Below are 19,272 nucleotides of genomic sequence, written 5' to 3' on the forward strand. Positions count from 1 at the left end.
GAAATGACAATATTACAGTCATAAAAAGCAGTAATTAAACTGTGCAGTGGCTTCATGAAGAGGCATGTGTGAAGTGACACTGCACCGCAGAGGTGGTGCCAAAACACACCGCTGGGCAAAAAAAAACCCAAACATCTCACACCTCCTTGTGAAGTAAGGCTGTGAAACTCTGGGGATGTTTAGTGTGTTACTTGTTTTAGCCCTAGTGAGCTTTGCACTGGCTTAGTCACAATTACCAAATGATCAGCACACTACCTTTCCGAATCCGCCACCGTAACACATCATGAGCATTTAAACGTCTCTTGGTCTCTGCTATATGCAGGACCAGGGCTTACAAATGGTTTGACTGTTTGTTTCTTCCATGTTACTCAAGTAATTTGTGTGTAATTGCTCAGTGTGATGGTCCTTGCTTAATATGGTAAAGTCATACTCAAGCCTATCTGTTCCCCTTGGTGCAAAAAAAGATACCCTACACATGCCTTAAGTGTCTGGTTAAGCTTATAGCCCAGTGAGCCTTTGTAAAAATAATTGCTTAAATAGTCAATACAACTAATGCAATCTTTGTTTTGAGGCACCAACTGCATTCTGTTCAAGGTTATTTTTTGTGTGTGCGTGTGTGTATGTGTATGTGTGTGTGAGAGAGACATCAGTCCTCTTCTCCTATATCTATCTCACAGGAACTTAAAGTTTCTCAGGAATTAAAAAAAGACACATGCAATGAAAACTACACCCCAGGGGAAAGCATTTGTTTGGATCAGGAACAAAGTCTCATTGACAAATGATGAGAAAATACTTCCCACATGTGTATTATTGCATGTGTCGGAGCCCAATGAGAGAGAATTTGTTCAGTTAAATCATGGTGTTGAGGACCATGCACACCATCAGAGCAGAGCCAGTGTGTGTGTGTGTGTGTGTGTGTGAGATCTTCCACTCAGGAACACTGGGCAGCGGTACAAATGAACACGAACACTGGAGCTAAACTAACCTCTGTCAGCGGTCACGACCCTTTGGTAAGGGTGGACTCGTACGTCATGCCTTCGGACCTTAGCGGCCACAGCACCTGCTATAACAGCAACATCACACCAAAACACAGTTATATCATTCATCCTAAACACACACCATAATCCATTAATGCCATTTTTTTCGAATGGACAAAATCAAGAAAATAAAAACAGAAATAGATGTTAAGGCACAACAGTGGCTTTCTTCAAACAGAGGAGCGCACAAAAGACATCAGTGTGACCTAAGACACTGGAAATCCCGCCCTGAAGCTGCGCGTGACAGCAGTCTGTGTTCACTGGGGTCCTTGTTCCACAAGGGATGACATCAGCAGCAATTGCAGGCCACGCTAGTCACATAAATCAGGTGCAGGAGGAGGCCACGCCCCTACACCTCTTATATGATCAACAATAAGCTGATAAGAGTGACAACACACTGAAGCCAGTCAGCAGGAAAACAGCTGCACCAAGTTAAGCAATTAGTAAAGCAAAAGATTATTTCCTTACTTATTAACAAATCATAGTAGTCAGCAAAGACTTTCAGTCAGTGTAAACAGCAGTGCAGAGCCAAGCGCCTGACTGCATTGCTTGGCCAACACCCTTTTCCAGCTGTGAAACAAAGCAGGTGTTAACACTGGGGTGGGAAATGGCTGGGGTAAGACCCTTCTTGGATGTGTTTAACCTTTCGTGGGGAAAGCCACACCTAGAGAATAGAGGAAGTGAATTAGCACTCACACCGTCCATCCTGGGGGAAGCATCACATACTGTCCTTGCCTGACTTGCAATCTGCATTACTACTGCCAAGCCCCATTGCTAACCATGGTCCACAAAGTCAATATGTTAGGTAAATGTGACGCTTGACAACAGTGCTAGCTATCCATCTGAAACATTCACATCTCCCAGTCAAAGGGTCTCCAGCAGGGCCGCGGCTTACCTAGTACACCACTCGAATCAATGGGGTACTCCAGTATGGAAGCAGTGGGTGCCAGTGCGTAAGGGTATTCATAGGGTGTGTAGATGAGGCCAGACTCAGGCCCCTGGGGGACCAGGGCAGCCGCTGGGTGCGGTGTGGCCCCTGGAACCAGGGCCGTAGTCTGGATCTGCCGGATCAGGGGCATCAAGGTGGGTGCAGCGGGTGCGGGGGCTCGCAGGGCGGCCGGCGGCATCGCCGGGGCAGGGGCCGTAATGATGCGTGGAGCCTGGGCGGTTGCGGCCAGGGAGAAGGCAAGCGAGGCTGCAGGTTGAACGGGTGGGATGGGGGATCATTGTCATAATGTAGCAATTTTAGCAGTTGTAAAGAATACCCTGCTTACATGAGATTTCTCTCATCTATCACAGATATTGAGTTTTCGGTGTATTTTTAGATTTCACATTTCAATACAATACTCCACGTACTGCAAGCGCTGATAGAGTAACACGTAATAACCCCAATGCTGAGGGTGACACCCTGTGTGTCATCTACAAACTATTAGCAAGGAAAGAAAAACGGGCTAAATCAGGAAATGCAGCACTGTGCCAGCGCCAGCACTTTATCGGCGCTCTCAATCTAAGGCAGGGGCCTTGAACTGAACTTCAAGAGGGCCATGTGAGCGGTCATCTGCTCTGACCTCTGCTCCTGGTTACACAATCAGAGCAGTCATTTGACAACTTTTTACCCCATCTGTTCAATCTGTTGCAGAAATACTTAAGTGTAAAAAGTTTAAGGAACTTCCAAGAGAAATGGCTCCAATTAAAGCAGAAAAGTTTGAGACCCCTGATCCGTGGCAGGGTTTTCGTTAGCCCCACCTCTCCCTACCAGAGAGACCATCCTTACGTGACTTGATGTTGGCATCCCGGTAGGTTCCGTTGAGGATGGCCAGTTCCATCAGCTGCATCTTCTTCAGACTGTCCTCCCCCTCGGCCTGCCGAACAAAGACACAGGGGGCTCATCACTGGAAATGACTGTACACTGGGGAATGCTCTGGGTGTGATGCTGCTGCTTCCTGCAGGCTACGTGGGGGAGGGGGGGATTGTGCAGCGGCATGGCACTCTTTGAATAGATAAACCAGACTCTTCCACTAGTCTACCCACAGTCCATTTCCAAAGCGCACGGCGCCATCAGCTACAGCTCCTGCGGTAGGAATGCACAACTACCATGAGGCATTTTGAGTTTTTAAACACACAAGTGCTACTCACACACTCTCACCCACATTCCTCAGTCCTTTCCCACATTACAAATCAGACTGCAATGTTCAAGAGATTTTCAGCCCACGAGAAGGTACATCTCTGCCAGTTTGCAACTGGCATCTCCCGGGTACAACTGAGAGACAAAGCAGTGTGAAGTGCTGTACAAGATGTAGCTGACAGTCACACTCCATAGTCACGGACAGGGTTTTTCTTTATGCTTTAAGGATTTCAATACAAGTCATATTAAAATTCACCAAACAGCTCCTTTAGAGACACCATGAAGGAACTGAGAGAGAGGGTGGTGGCTGGTACTGCACTGGTTAGAGGTTGCAGGTTCAAATCCTACCTCCAGTAGTAGTACCCTTGAGCAAGGTACTTACCCCAAATTGCTCCATTAAAATTACTCAGCTGTATAAAAGGATAAATCAGTGTAAGTAGCTTAACTTTGTAAGTCGCTTTGGAGAATTAGCTAAATGAATAAATGTAAGCTGACCAGCAGAAGCTTCTGGCTCCAGATTTTGGTGGTTTTGCCTACAAAGTGAGGGAATGCGGAGATGAGCTTTGTCCATACTCTCCCGGCCATTTCATAGGTGAGGGTCTAGATGGTTGACTTAAATTATAGACTGAGATAAACAAAGTTATATGGGCCTCCCAAACCACATTTCTGTGGCTCCAAGGTAGCAAATGCAAGGACAGAACAGAAAAATTGTTTGCAGGGAATTATCTATGATGGATCCCTGATTAATGTCTAACCTGAGACAGAGGAGCTGCTACAGCAGACTTGGCTTATATTTGCTGGTAGAGTGTAGAGTGTGGGTGTTGCAGTGTTAGTGCTGCATACAGAAACGAAAGCTTGCTGAGTGACTTGTTAAAGTTCCGGCTTGAGGCTCATGTGGATTGAATTTCTGTCCATGAGCGTGGTCGGTTGCTACAGCACAAGGATGAATGGATCAAATCCCTCTGTGATGGTCTCCCAACATGAAGCGAAACAAACTACCCCCCTACTTCCTTTGCCCTTCAGTCTGTTGGTCTCTCCCCAGTGTCCTGCTTACATCCATCTTCCTTCCACCACTTGTGGTCAATCCATCATCCCATACACTGGTATGATAAAAAAGAACCCATAAATATAAAAAATTGAAATGTAAAAGGATATCTAATATTTCTGCTAAACAAGCCCCACAAGCCAAGGCCTGTGTGGTCAAGGATGATGGAGATGCAGGGGATCTATTGGGAGAAAATGTATGCAGAGGATGAACCGATGCCTCTAATCTAGAAGTGCACTATTTATGTATTTCTGCCCACTGCCTACTTCTGTTAATTGCCACGATGTGATTGCAGAGTTGATATTATCAGTTAGGTGTTTCCTACATCGGTGGGGGGGGGGGTCTTTGTTTCAGCTGAAGGGGTCGACAGACACGGGGAAGCCTTTTACATTTGCCTGCTCTATCCAAACGCAACAAAGAAAACGATACAACCTTAGGAAGCGCTCCCCCAGAAAAAGACACACACCACACTCGCAACCAAATCCTCATCGTTCCCACGATAGACAGTGAGCTTCGGCAGCAAAGACAAAACTAATGACTGGTGACCGGATGGTTATAGCTTCCACTGGAATAATTGTGTAATTTGTTTAAATTTGCAATAAAAGCTCCTGTTTCAATGAGCGGGGGCCCCACATTACAGAAGGAGCTTTGAAAGGCTTCCCTTGGGAGAAATCAGAAGAAATAGCCGTTCTGCACGCCTGTGTGTGAAAATGACTTTGAGCACAACTACACTCGGCAGACTCCATACAAGTTACAATGCAATGAACATGCAACACATTCATGCCATAGCCTGTAGGAAACTCTTCTAACCTGTTTTTGGAGAGAAGTAGTTGAAGCCATCCTGTAGGTGTTGTACTAAAGCAGAAATGAACATTGACATATTCGTCATCCTATGCAGACCTAAGCAATCCCATCAGCCTATGTGCCATGTAAAGTTTAACTGAAGACATGTCCGTCCCTTTCTCAACATTAGACCTTATGTAGGTGATTTAGCAGTAGACATGTAGTATCTCAGAGCTGTAGCTTGAAGGACTTTAAGTACTTTTTCAGGAATTAAAGATGCCCCTCAGTTTATTGGGATGATGAGTAAACAAGCACAGCAAAACACAAAACACTTCTATCACAGTTTATATAATGTACATTTCAGATCATTCATTCAAACTTGCTGAACGTACATTCATCAAAAGTTCTAGATCTTGCAGTGCAAACTATTCTTTCGAACATCTTGTGCATTAAAAAGACCCATGTCCTTGAGTGTGGGCTGAAGCTGTCTGGTGCCATAAAGGGGTCCACTGCTCAGGGCGCCACTGAAACTCTGTAAAAACACACTAATGACAGTGTGTGTTTCTAGAGAAATTGTGTTCGTCCTCCAGCAATTCATACCTCCTTCCGCCTGGGCTATAGATGTTATCACACCAAGTGTGTGACAACATTTCATGGGTGTTCCCAAAACACCTCAAGCAATCCTGAGGCAGGAGTGGCAGCAAAGCTCTCTCTGGGGAACGGGCATTTTATTATTAAATTTGTGGTTTGGCAGAGGCTCACATCCAAAGTAGCCTAACTTGAGGCTACACCAGCAGGCCCCCTTTGGAGAGTTTCAGTGAACATGGTACATCCTTTGCTCACTAAACATCGTTCAAGTCTCCTGGAGATTCTCTTTGATGCTTCTCATTTTCAGCATCAGATGATGTAAACTGGACACCTTACAAATTAATCAAGCAGACTCTCTAAATTATATCAATATGGTTTGAAATGAGTGTGTGAAACAAAAAGTCTACCATTCTGTTGACCAGGAAGACTTGAAAATGAAGGTAAAAATGTGAGGACGAAAGGAGAGAACAAGAGAATGAAGATGAATGGTCTCTTATGGATGGTCTCTTTGTCCCTCAGAACCTGATCTGACTCAGGATTTAAATCTCTCTTTTTCCCATGTTGTCACAGGGATGCATCTATTGCACCCTATTCACAGTGAGCCCTCTGGGAAGCATTGTCTCATAGAACACCACCATGTCACACACATACACACACCCCCACCAAAAGAAAACAGGAAATCTTTACACTTATTCATTTAGCTGATGCTTTTCTCCAAAGTAACTTACAATGTTAAGCTACTTAATTATTTACCCTTTTATAGAGGTGGATAATTTTACTGGAGCAATTTTGGTAAGTACCTTGCTCACAGGTACAACAGCCAGATACAGGATTCAAACCTGCAACCTTTGGAGCCAAAGGCAGCAGCGCTAACCACTACACTACCCACTGTCCCTATTTTCTCTCTCAGTCTCTTTGTCCACATCTAACAAACCACTAAAATCCACAGGGAAGGAGGGAGAACAATATCCATCTATCGCCTCTGACTTTCCCTGGTTTTAAAAGAATAACTGAACCACTTATTCACTCAGCAAACACAGATGCTACACGCAGACAAAATTACACCTATAATGTTTAATTACACAGCACACAATCAGTTCAACATTGTGGTTAAGATTTCCATACTTTGGGAATAAAAAAGCTCCTCAAAAGCTTCTGCCATCAATTCAAGAGAACTTTGTCACATGGGTCTTTCAACATCCCACCGATTGCGCGCGCGCACACACACACACACACACACACACACACACACACACACACACACACACACACACACACACACACACACACACACACACACACACAGAGTCTACAGCTTTCTTTTGCAAGGACACCTGCAGTGTGTGTTCCCCTGTTCCATGCAGCCAAGGCAGTTATTCAAGAACTCCCACAGTTCATTATTTCACTGGAAAGGCTTCAGCACTGTCCCCAAGCTCGGGCCTTTCCCGTGTGCTGCCTGAGTCTAGCCTCAGCTGGGCCCAACACCACATGACATGAATGGTAATGACCATCATGGTTATTGGCTGACATCTGCTGAGCTGTTTTCAATAAGAACTTGAGATAATAATAAGCACTTAAAACACCTCCAGTTTCCAAAAAAATTAAAAGTAGAATTCTTTATTACATAATTTGTGATTACTAGACAGTTTGTCTCAACTATGAATATAGGATCAGTGGCATCTCCCTGAGCAAGAAAAAACAAACAAAAAGCAAAATAAGGGATGAAGAAGCTTGCCCATAACTCACTCTTTCAAATACCTTCTGTGTTTTCAGGTCAGTTTTCAGTGACATTCAGCAGGCAACGGGATGAGCTTTTTATTAAAAAAAAAAAACAGGCAAGTCACCAAGCCAATTCCACCGAATGAAGACCACCTGGGGTTAAAGGGGATGCGAACGGGAGTTTTCCCCCTATCATCTGAAACAAAGACATTCCCTAGCCCTGGAAAAGGGTCAGAGCCAATCCGAGGATCATACAGGGCTCTACTCAAAACATACCTTCAGCCCCTAGCAATGAGTGAGTCAGTGGGGCTATGGCTCAGAGAAACTCTACATGAGTTCTGGTCTTTGCAAACCCCTTTGTACATTGTTTTGTTATGATTAAGATGTTGATTGTGTAGTTCACACATTAAACAAAAGACTATAGAAGATGACTCCTACTTCACTGATGTATTTAAAAGCAATGTGGTGTTGGTATAACTAATCTATGGCCAATACATTACATTTATTCATTTAGCTGACACTTTTCTCCAAAGTGAAATACAATGTTAAATTACATAGTTTTTTTCCTATTTATGCAGTTGGGTAATTTTACTGGAGCAACTTAAGGGTAAGTATCTTGCTCAAAGGTACTACAGCCAGTGGTGAGATTTGAACTTGCAAACTTTGGGGCCAAAGGCAGCAGCTCTAACCACTATGCTACCAGCATGTCCCATTAAGCTTAAGAGAGAGAGAAATATATTTTTTAAAACTTTTCAAATGGAAGTCCGGGGGGGACAAATTCAGTTTAACCGAAAGAAATAAAAGTGATTTGTTTGTGTTAACATTATTTAAATGATGCAAGATACGCAATCAACATCTCAGTAAAGTGTAAACAACTGGATCAAATCATTTGCAGGGTGCTACTAGGACCAGATTGAAAACCAATGGCCAACTTGCACTACCAGCAACATAAAAGAGGAAATCCAGATGTGCTGGTATCCATAGACCATTGTACTGAAGCTGCATTGATCACTGAAGGCCACCTGTATGTTATTTCTGTGACAGTTAAGATGTAATAAAATATGTGATGGAAAGAAATTTACTTACACACCTATATTCAACTTTCAAAGCACCCATTTCATTTTTAGGACTTCTTTGGGTCTTTCCAGAACAAAAATAAAGCTGATCAGATGATCAGAATCCAGACTGATCAGGATGAAACATTAGTCATGGCCAGAACATCAGGCTTTCCCATGTAGCCACCCTGTGTGCTTAAGCCTGGCTCATGTTCATTGAAGCTTCTCACTTTGAGAACAAGACCCTCTGCCAATAAAAGTCAGGTTCAACTGAGGGGCTGTGGTGGGGCTCAGGAAAGACTAATGTGTGACTGGTGCATCTCAAGTCACAAGCTCAGCATGTCCAAGAAACTGCATGCACTTTTGCTCACCCCTGCTCTCATAGTATGACTAAAACTGATGACATCATAGGTTCCACAAAAAAAACTTCCCGTGTCCAAGTGAGACACAGTACTTTTCACCTTAGTAGAAGAGACATCCGACATTCCACACTGAAGCACAGCATTCCCACACATTGGCCAGATATGATAAATGGTTTTAAGTGACTTGATTTTTCTAACAGATTTCATTTTGTTGCTAAAACCAGGAATGGAAGAGTTAGGTCATCTTGCCTATTTAAGCAGAAGCTAGGCTGTGTTTTTAAAAGCAGAGTTTCCTGAATTCCACACATAATCATTGACAGCTTTGTAACCTTAGGTGGTCAGATACAACTTGATTTGACTGTGTAAACTCAAGATATCTAGAAACATGAACAATCAAGTAGTGATGGGAGGATGCTGTAAACAATAACACAGCATTGTTCATACACATTAAAGCATTACCTATTTGTACATCTTGACATGTACTGCAATGGTAAAAGTAACTAGTTCAAAGCCCAGTTCCTTAACAACAAGATAAAAAAAAAAGTTGCCCTGTTTGTTGTTATAGGAAAACAATGAGAACAATCCAGACAGATCCAAGACAACTGGGATAATAGCTACTGAGTTTTATATACACAGAGTGACTTCCTGTTGTTTCCACAGTCCCTCCATCAAAGTACAAATGTACAGAATGGTACGAAGCCCCCCTCTGCCATCAGGGATTGTATGATTTTTTTTTTTTTTTTTTTATTAATTAAAGAGACTACTACTCACTGCTGGTATTAGGAGTTTCTTCACCTCCTCCACTGCCCTCTTCAGTTTGATTTCTGCCCTGTTCTGAGAGTCCTCCACAGTGATGAGCACGTGTAGGTCCTCGTTGAGGTGCTCCCAGTTCGGCTTTCCCCGGTTTTGTTCTTCCTAGGTAATAAAAAAAAAAAATTCAGGACCCCGTTTTAAAACAGAAGATTTGAGTTTTGCTCACCTACAGAAGTTTATGAACCCTTTGCACTGAGCATCCTTCTAAAGAAGACTATGCTTGCAAGTAGTTCTTTTACCACTAGGGCTCCCTGTAGACCTGTAAAGAGACATATCACCTGTAACCTTGATAGCAATGTTTGAATGAATCATTTTTGAAGGACTTTCCATATTCACTACCACCAACTTTTCAGCTGCAATGCAGAATCAAAATATGCACAAACGCCCCCTCCAATTAGCCTTAAAACAAAACAATGAAAACAAGGAAAAAGGCAGAGAGGCCTTTGATGTGCTTCTGGCTTGCCCTTGTGCCGCTCTTCACATCAAATACTGCTTGTGTGAAACTGTGCTCCCGGCCTCAAGGAATTCACCACACAGCAACAGAATGAAAAAAACGATTCACATAACAAAATAATGTACACACTGACCTAATTGAGACCAACATTCATGCTGAACATATGAATCAATAATGACATAAACAATTGTGTACTTCAACAAAAGAAATGAACAAGACCACCAAGGAGCTTTTCAATATTTGCCATCTCCTGTAGTTTTGCTTCACATGGATGACAACCTTAAATTCACCCCACACCTGGGAACAGACAAGTAGCTACTATACAGAGATTTGTACCGTTACCAAAAATCCCAGTGCAAGATGAGAGCGCAAAAACATGAGTGACCAGAAAAAGTATCAAAACATGTGATTCAGAATCAAGCTCTGTTCTGTTTTTAATTTGTACTGACATTTCTTCATGATCCTTGCAAAATACTGTATGAGTATGTAGTTAAGCGATTGAGACAATCCAGTTAGTAGTTACATTTTAGTTAAATAAGCTTGCTATTTAGTATTTTAGCTTATTGCTATTAAGAGATCAAAAGCTTGCTAAATTAATAATTCAAAACCTATTTGCTGGTTATTTGAGCAATTTAATTATTTGGCTAAAAATCAGTCCTGTAACTCCTGCAACAAAGTGATTCCCTTCATGCTCAGTACTTTAATTGCCACTTATGTAAACCGTATCTCTGCAATCTTTCCAAACATTACACTATACCTGTGAATATGGAGTTTGATCCTAGAGTGATGTAAATCATACTGCGCTGAATGTGATACTGGGACACACTGTTTCTGATAGACTGGCTTAAACTGGAAGTGTGTGATTAAAGGTAACACACGGGAATATTTTATAAATCTTGCAATTGTTTTTCCTCCATTTTAATTAGATTATCTCTAAGAGTAACACTGAACTTTTGAATAAAGTCTTGAAACATCATGAATAGATTAGTGTAATCATTTTTAATAGACTGGAAACAGCTTTGCATCCCCTTCCCTCCTAAAACTCATACACACAAACTGTTCTGCTGTAATGGAGCTCAATTAAATTTGAGGACCTTTAATTTTCCATTGTAACTGACCAGACATGGAGGCCATCAAAACACTGCAAGCTGGCATTAAAACCACCACCAACTGGACGACTGTCACATTGTCAGGATTCACACCATTAGGCTTCCTGAGTGCTGTTCATTTAAACAATATATATTTTTAAATTAACTAAATTACCAACACTCAAGATATCAACACTCCTACAATTCAAGTATCATAGGAAATCTCATCCAGTTGTGTGTGCAAACTCATGTCATGTTCAAGAGACACCCAGGAACCCCACCCCCTTTTCACACCTTACCTTCTTTTTGTCTCGCATGGAGCCTTTCCCTCGCACCATGATTTTGCAGCCAGTCTCCGCCTCTAGCTGCTTTGCTGTCAGCCCCCGCGGACCCAGGATCCTCCCCACAAAGTTAAACTGTGCAAAGAAAAGGAGTTGAAACATCATCTGAAAAGCACAGTAAGACATGTGTAAATGTATTCATCCGACTCATACTCCACATGATCTAGAAATCAAATTTCTTTGTCTTGTATGTTGCTCTACATTTGTTGTTATGTCCAATTTGGACAGAGGGCACATATTTTTTTCAAAGAAACTTTTTTTGTAGTACATGAGCATATGACATGCATAGAAAGCATTAAAGTATGTGAATGCACTGCGCCTCTGCATGAAAATCTTGCACATACAGTAGCTGCAAAAACATGCTCCACCTAACAGTGTAAAAGAGCAGAACATAAACTAATCCATTTTGCCCCGAACATGGAACAACAACCATTGAATAATATGTAATATTAACATCAGAACGCAGTAGCAACCTTAAATGTTTCCGGCACTTTTCACTCTGAAAGTTATACAACTGGGAGCTTAATGCAAACTGGCATTAATGCTTTTCATACATACACCCAGGAATGATTTGAAGGACACTTCAGTCCACTTTGAGGAAAACGGAACACCCAGGGTCCCATCTCTTTTTTGTCCAACAAAACAAACGCCACTGCAATCGCAATGCTACAGCCAACCTCATACTCCCACTTCTACACTCTACTAAAAGGTTTAAATTATGAAAGTTGAGCCTCTTCAGCCAAGTGGTTGTCCTTATTGATACCCCATAATGCATCACTGTACTGATCACAAAGTGCCTTCACCCATTAAATGCAAGTGCGGCCCGCCACTGACATGCATGGCTTTACTGCTCCAGCCAAATGTGCTAAGTTACTGCATTTAAACACTTTCCATAACAGCAAGTGCCCAAGGCAGGTGCTCTATGAAAAAGACCAGATAATGACAAGTACTGACATGCGTAGCTTAACGACAGGGATATGTTCTGAGAAATGCATCTTTAGGTGATTTTGTCGTTGTGCAAACATCATAGAGTGTACTTATACAAACCTACATGGTATAGCCTCGATGCAGTCAAGAGACATGGTGAACACGAGATTTATGATGCTGCTGCCAGAGTAACACAGCATACTGTTTTACAGTTAACTTTTTTAATAAGCAGAAAGAGTACACTTTAAAATAACAAAAAGTACAGTATAGTAAATAAACATCCATGTTACTGCTTTATGTAACATTAGCAAGTACTATGTACTGTACATAACTGTATGTGCTATACTTTAATATGACTGGCAGCACAGTAGGTTTGTTTACACCAGCACCACCACAAACACGTGAGTCGCTAGTCGATAAGAATTTCAGCTCCATTATAATGTTATGGGACCACCATCATATATGTGGTCAGTCATTAAGCGGCACATGATTACACCAAATGGACATTAAGCAAGAAACAAATGTCAAGTGTCAATTGAGTGTCACCTGCTGATCCACAGGAACAGCTGCAGGTACGACTAACAGACATACAAATCTGACAATATTAGGAACCACTCGTCCCCATATCACCCTCACCATTCAGCAGTGCCTGAGCAGCTCACTTGTAATTGCCCGGCATATCAGCTTTCCAGTAAAATAATAGGCAATACATCCCCCTTCAGCAATACAATAACCTCCTGGCAAAATTACTTTGGTCAAGCCATATATAGCCAACCTGCAAAAATATAATAAGCTGAAATATTTCAATAAGCCGGCTACATATGGCCGTAAACAACAAGCAATAACTGTCCGAAAACTTAATAAACAACCCCCTGCTGCTGGCCACAAATATAATACCCAAGAAGAAAGGTGATGATCGCACAAGTAACAGAAAAGCAAGAATGTATCTATAGCTGCCATCCTGTAAACATGTGTCTACATCTGTTTGTATGTTCATCTTGTTTCTTGTGCTTACAGCACACACAACATTAACTGAAACATCTCATCTTAACAAACCTTCATACCTAGGTTCAAGCTCAAATATGGTGCTGTAAATTACACAAACGACACATTTGTTTCAGCCCAAAAGATGACTTCATGTTTAGAATTTGGGAAAAGAAACATCACATACATATGCAGTGAAATTAGAATGGGAAGCAGTATTATGTTGGTTTTGTCAATTTTGCCTCCCCAATGCACCCTTTTAGACACAAAGTAGTACCACATCTCACACACCTCACATACCAACATCTCTCTCAGTACCCGGGAGGTATTGGGACAGCCAAACAGATCAGTGCTAATAGGAGTCATTAAATCACCACATGTATCAACTAGGGAAGTGAATTTAAAACCACTTGAACATTTGCTACATTTGGTTTCTATTATTCATTGTGTGTCCCAGGTTCAGGGCAGGAGGGAAGGGCTGCACAGTGTTTTTCTGCCATTCCTGCAACACTAACATCATAATGTAGATCACATCTTTTCATTTTGCAATGCTGTCTCCCTGCAGGGCAGTGGAGGGGAGGGGAGGGGAGGGGAGGGCTGGGTTGGCTGAGCATTCTGAAGGCGGGGGTCGATGTAGCCTCGCTTCTTGGCCACACAGCACACCACTTACAGCTTTATGACCACTTAATATGGGGGATTCTGCTTGCTTAAATAAAAAATGGCCCATTAAAGCACTGCACCAATACTACACCAATATAAGCCAGCATTATTCACAGGTAATGCAATTTATTCAAAAAAAAAAACAAAACAAAAAAAACATTACTTTGTGTTTGTGGCAGAACACAAGAATGTTAGAGTGTATATGTGTGTGTATACACAAAAGAAAGTACTTCTTGTGGTTGAGCGTACAGACACCTGTGCCGAAGTAAGGAAAACTGTTATGATATTCCCTGCAGACAATGTTCCTTCAACATTCTTGTGATACACATGGCTACAAGCTCCGGTCATCTGGGTCCATGTCACCAGCCTGCCTCCCTGAAAACACCACACTATGTTTGCTGAGGCGATGTGCTCCACATCTATTTCAAATTAATCAGGACCTCACAACTTTACAATCAGTGTTGCACTTTTCAGCCAGGCATAAACAAAAAGGGAAAATGCCATGTCCCAAATATACGCACTTGGATGAAAAGAGAGGAACAATTTGTCGCTTTATAAAGTGGTACACCACTTTAAAAAGGACTGTGCAACATGGCTGGTGAGTGGTGGTGGTTGACCCTTGTCAAAAGAGTCACGCATCATAGACAGCCCTGGGTGTACCCAGAAAGTCAGGAAATGAGGCTGCCGACTTGCTCTTAGAGACCTGGTCAGCTGTGCTGAGCTGACCTCCACACCTGGCCTTGTGGAAACGAAGCATATAGTCATCTTCCAGGACATACACAAATGACTGTATTCTCTGAGATCTGGGAAGAAAGGCAGTATGGCTTTACATCTATTCAGGAGGCCCATATCCCATCCCAAACTGACGTGAAGGGCTATGGGTGCATTTAGTTGTCTTCACCAAATCACCCAAACTACAGCTCACCCTACAAATCACATGGCACCACACTGCACAAAGACATTGAAGGATGAATCTCTCATCAGCGACCTGACTGGAGACCATTCCAGCTCTATCCCATACCACAGGACAATGCCGAGCACCCTCTAGCAGTTTGAACCCATGGTTCAGACACCCAGGAGAGCCCCACAACTCAGGCCACAGTGGGGAGTCCTGTTTTCAGCTTTGCACAACCCTGATTCCCCTCAGACTGACCTTATCTGTCAGGGTGCGGAGTGACAGGACTGGCAGCTGGTGTTTGCTTAGGGTCACAATGCATTTTCTTCCTTTTAAAGCCCCTGGCACGTCCATCCAGCGGCAAACAGGTGCCAGGGCTGTCGCATAGACCACAAGCTGTATATTTAGCGCTGATCTAATATATTCCAATCTCCTCTGCATGCGTGTGTGTGTGTGTGTGTGTGTGTGGTCTTTGTGTCTGTCAGTACAGATCTGCACCATGTACTGCTATGATTTGGAGAAATTTTTCAAGAAATGGTTTCCACAAAGTTAGCATGCAATGAATAAAGGACGCTTGAGATGTAAACAAAAAACAAGTTGCCTTAAACTAGTTAGCTTCAAGAAGTTAGAAATGTTCACGTATTTCAGTTTTGTTTGAAAAAATTGTTTACTTCGGGATTGTGGAAGGCATTCTGAAGTTTCTGCACTGACAGGAAAACATGCCTTTAACTGTTTATACATGATTTTGCTTCATATTAATTTTTGCATGGACCCAATATCTCTGGCAGCGCTTTTGCAGGGGGGATGGTGCTCAGATGTATTGGCCAGCCTTTGCTGGGCTGTGTCATACAGACCCCTCAGGCGTTTGCAGGTGGTCACCTGGAAACGGCAAAAAAAAAAAAAAAAAAAAGCCTCTGCTCCAGTCGGATCTCGGAACAGAGTTGTGTGTAAATCATGGGATCACAGGTATAAAAATTTAATTAAAAAAGTAATACGTAAAAAGACTGAACTCATTGGCTATGCCATTTTTAGATAAAATTTTAGTTGTGTCGATCTCACAGTGGTGGGTCTCAGCTGCAGTTTTGAAGGTCGTTTCTCTGGCAAAGTCCTCACACACGCATGCACACGCACTCATACAAAGCTAAATTAATCACAGACTGCTGCCTCTTCAGCTCTGACTTCAACCTCCATCCCATCACCTAATACGGTACCACACTGGGTTTTGTCACAAATTTGTTCTCTTGTGAATTAGCTAACAAGGATAGCTTATCATAGCAGCGCTATTTAATCAAAGAAATGACAGTCCCCAAAGACCAGTGATCTCGCCACAAAAAAATACAAAAGCATTATATAAATGAGCTAACAGACTAATTAGAGAATTATGTAACGAGACTCAAGGACAGCGATCATTTCCTGGACGAAAGCAATGACAAAGTAAGCCACCAAAATCCCTTGACTGACTTATCAGCAAAGGTGGAAATGAGAGCGAGAAACTAGTGTTGACCACAACGTTGATGAACCAAACCTGTAACCATAAGGTTGCAGGATCACAACAAGAGGACCTGCTGTTGTACTTTGGAAAGTTACTTTCTTTGAGCCACTTAAAAATTTCCTGCATTAGTGTAATAATGTAATGACATATCTGGACAGAGAGGCACAACAAGCTTTCTCACCAGTTCTGAGGAAATATTACAGTATCTGGGAAATTTTAAGCAAAACTAGACCAATTGACCTCCACAGTACTACAGATTTTTCTACACTCGATCCTCCCACCGTCACATCCAACCCGCATGAAGGAAGGAGCGAAGGCCAAGGTAGCAAATGTCCTAAAAGGAGTCCCACGTCATGAGGTTGTGATGAACTGCTTTTGGGAGTAGCTTCCTCCCTCTCCAAACATGTGACCCAGAAAAGGACACTGGCAGAAAAACAAAGCCCTCTGAGAGCAGGCTCAGGGGCAGAACACCACAATGGTCTTGTTTTAAATTTTTTGTTTCAGTTTTCCTTCCCTCCCTTGGGTAGAAATAGTGGCTTGTTTCAGATTCACTGTGGAGGCAAAGATTCTATTTACACTGTCAATCCCCTTGCACACATGCATAAACCAGAGAATAGGGTGAACAGTGTGGGGTGGCTGCCACCATGGAGCATTGCCCTCTCTCCATGCCCTCGTTGTCTTTGGCACGCTGGATTATGAGTAGGCTATGGGAAGCAGCTCAGTTTTCACGAAGTACAAATGACAAATTTAGCGTGGAGCTTCTTGCACCTTGCCCACACCCATTCTGTAACCCCCAGCATACACCACAACCCCCAACCACCAAATACTAACTGTTAAACCATGTATCCCCAGATTTATGAGTGGCACAGCGAGTAGTGCTGCTGTCTCACAGTGCCTGGGTGGTGCGAGAGGACATGGGTTCAATCCCCACTCAGTCTGGGTGGAGTCTGCATGTTCTCCCCGTGTCTGCATGGGTTTCCTCCGGGTGCTCTGGTTTCCTCACACAGTCCAAAGACATGCTGTTCAGGTTCACGCATAGTGTGTGAGTGACAGAGAGAGTGTGTGTATTCCACTGATGTATGGATGAGTGACCTATTGTAAGTAGTGTATCTAGGAGTGTAAGTCACTGCAGTGAATAAGGTGTGTGGGGTGATAACACTACATAGAGTTCATTGGAAGTCACTTTGGAGAAAAGAGTCTGCTAAATAAATGTAATTTATACAGTAGCTCCCAGACTTATGAACTTAAGACAGAGACTGTTTGTTATTCAAAAGGTTTTGAAATCAAATGTGACATGGAGCAAGCCAGGGGCTCGTCATCATTTCCACATGAAGCTACTTGTGTAATGTGTGCTGGCATAAACTGTGCTAGGACAAATGCATGTCTATCTGCATCTCTTCATCTTTTATCAAGTGTACTTTTTTGCTTTGAAGAAAAAGCATCTGCTAAACAAATGCAATGAAAATCTCAGCAACTCAAGACAGCTCTACAGGTTGGGAGGCAACAGCAGAACTGAGCAGTACTGTGTATTGTCTTTCTTCCATTCCATGACTGGACAGATAACACCCTCCCGGTGAGCCAAGATACCTCAAGCACACGCCTATGTGTTCTAAGTCCCCAGGCAGGAATATTTATGAAATACTGTTTCAAATCCAGGGGAGGCCTGCTCTCTTGCAGGTCTGAGGTTCGAGTCCTGCTTGGGGTGCCCTGTGACAACAGACTGACATCCCGTCCTGGCTGTTTCCCCTCCCCCTCCAGCCTTGCGCCCTGTGTTGCCAGGTTAGGCTCTGGTTTGCCGCAACCCTGCTTGGGACAAGCAGTTAGAGACTGTGTGTGTGTGTTTCTAATCCCTTTCTCATCTTTGGTCTAAAGTAACTTACTTTTTTCCCTCCAAACAAACCTTTTGTTTTCCAAAACCCAGTACTTACATCTGGATATTCTTTTACTGGCACATAAAGTTTCTCTTGCAGCTGTACTATGGGTCCCACAGCATCGGGCAGCTCTGAAGTCCTCCTTTCAGTGCTGCTGTTCAGCGTGTCATTGTACATGTCCTTCCGTACCCTGCCGATCTCTGAAACAAAAAAAATACATTGTTATGGAGTAAAGTATAAACAGAGCTAACAAAAAAAGAGCATTATTTGCATATCCCCTGCATAGTTGACTGTATCTTTTCTTTTCAGCTTATATTAGAATTTACCTCATTTTTTCACACATGCTCTCACCCGTTCACTCCTTTAAACCAATATCTACAATTTTCGATGAATGACTTTACATCTGACTTTACTTCAAAAGAGTCAAAAAGCCTGCCTAATATTTAAAAAGTATTTATTACTGGCTCTTGCCTCTGCCATTTTTAGCCGTTGGTGGAAAAGCTAGAGAATCACGACACATTGGGGATCACAGCGTGAGATCTGAAGGCATGCTATCAGACCTGCTGTTCCACAAGCTACTGTAAGAAACTCAGCCAAAATAACAGGGCTAAGGAGGCTAGTAGTTAAGTGCACTGCTGCGGTGCCCTTCAGCAAGGATTTTTATCCTTAATATCCACCCAAGTAAAAGGGAAAACATGAAGCTTGCATAACATCTTGAATCTGCAGCAGGGATACTTGCAGGACATAAAATGCTCACGTCTTGGTGTTGAAGTCTGGGTGCAGTGGGTCAGTCTGGGGACATCTCCTGTCATACCATCCAAATGATGTGGCACACTGGCTGTACCATACACGGGGTATTGTCAAGGAATCCCTCACCTCCCTCTCAAACACACGGGTGTCAATGAAATTCTGCTCCCAGCATAAAGCACTTGTGGTGTATGTTAGTCAGGTGGTGAGTGCAGTGAAACCCCAGGATGAAGACGTGTGCCAAACCCTGCTTTGTGTCACTGTACTCAGTACTGTTTCTTGATGT

At 42.8% G+C, this 19,272-nt stretch overlaps 1 protein-coding gene across 2 annotated transcripts in view; it reads right to left on the minus strand.

Annotated features, from left to right (window-relative positions):
* LOC108934889 (protein quaking-like) overlaps positions 1-19,272 on the minus strand; it is a 32,053-nt gene that overhangs the window by 2,907 nt on the left and 9,874 nt on the right. The window contains exons 2-8 of one of the 2 annotated variants that reach the window (XR_001966172.2): positions 18,297-18,439; positions 11,369-11,485; positions 9,486-9,629; positions 2,812-2,899; positions 1,933-2,232; positions 1,506-1,701; positions 1,009-1,063 (exon numbers count right to left, since the gene is read on the minus strand). Coding sequence is in view for 1 of the 2 variants with exons in the window: in XM_018753077.2 (XP_018608593.1) it covers positions 986-1,063; positions 1,933-2,232; positions 2,812-2,899; positions 9,486-9,629; positions 11,369-11,485; positions 18,297-18,439 (870 nt within the window). In the remaining variant the exon portion in view is untranslated. Of the gene's footprint in view, positions 1-985; positions 1,064-1,505; positions 1,702-1,932; positions 2,233-2,811; positions 2,900-9,485; positions 9,630-11,368; positions 11,486-18,296; positions 18,440-19,272 lie in introns of those variants that run through there. The other variant, XM_018753077.2, reaches the window with a different exon arrangement.

This window comes from Scleropages formosus, chromosome 3 (genome assembly GCF_900964775.1).
Source record: "Scleropages formosus chromosome 3, fSclFor1.1, whole genome shotgun sequence".
In the NCBI taxonomy this organism is placed as follows: Eukaryota; Metazoa; Chordata; class Actinopteri; order Osteoglossiformes; family Osteoglossidae; genus Scleropages; species Scleropages formosus.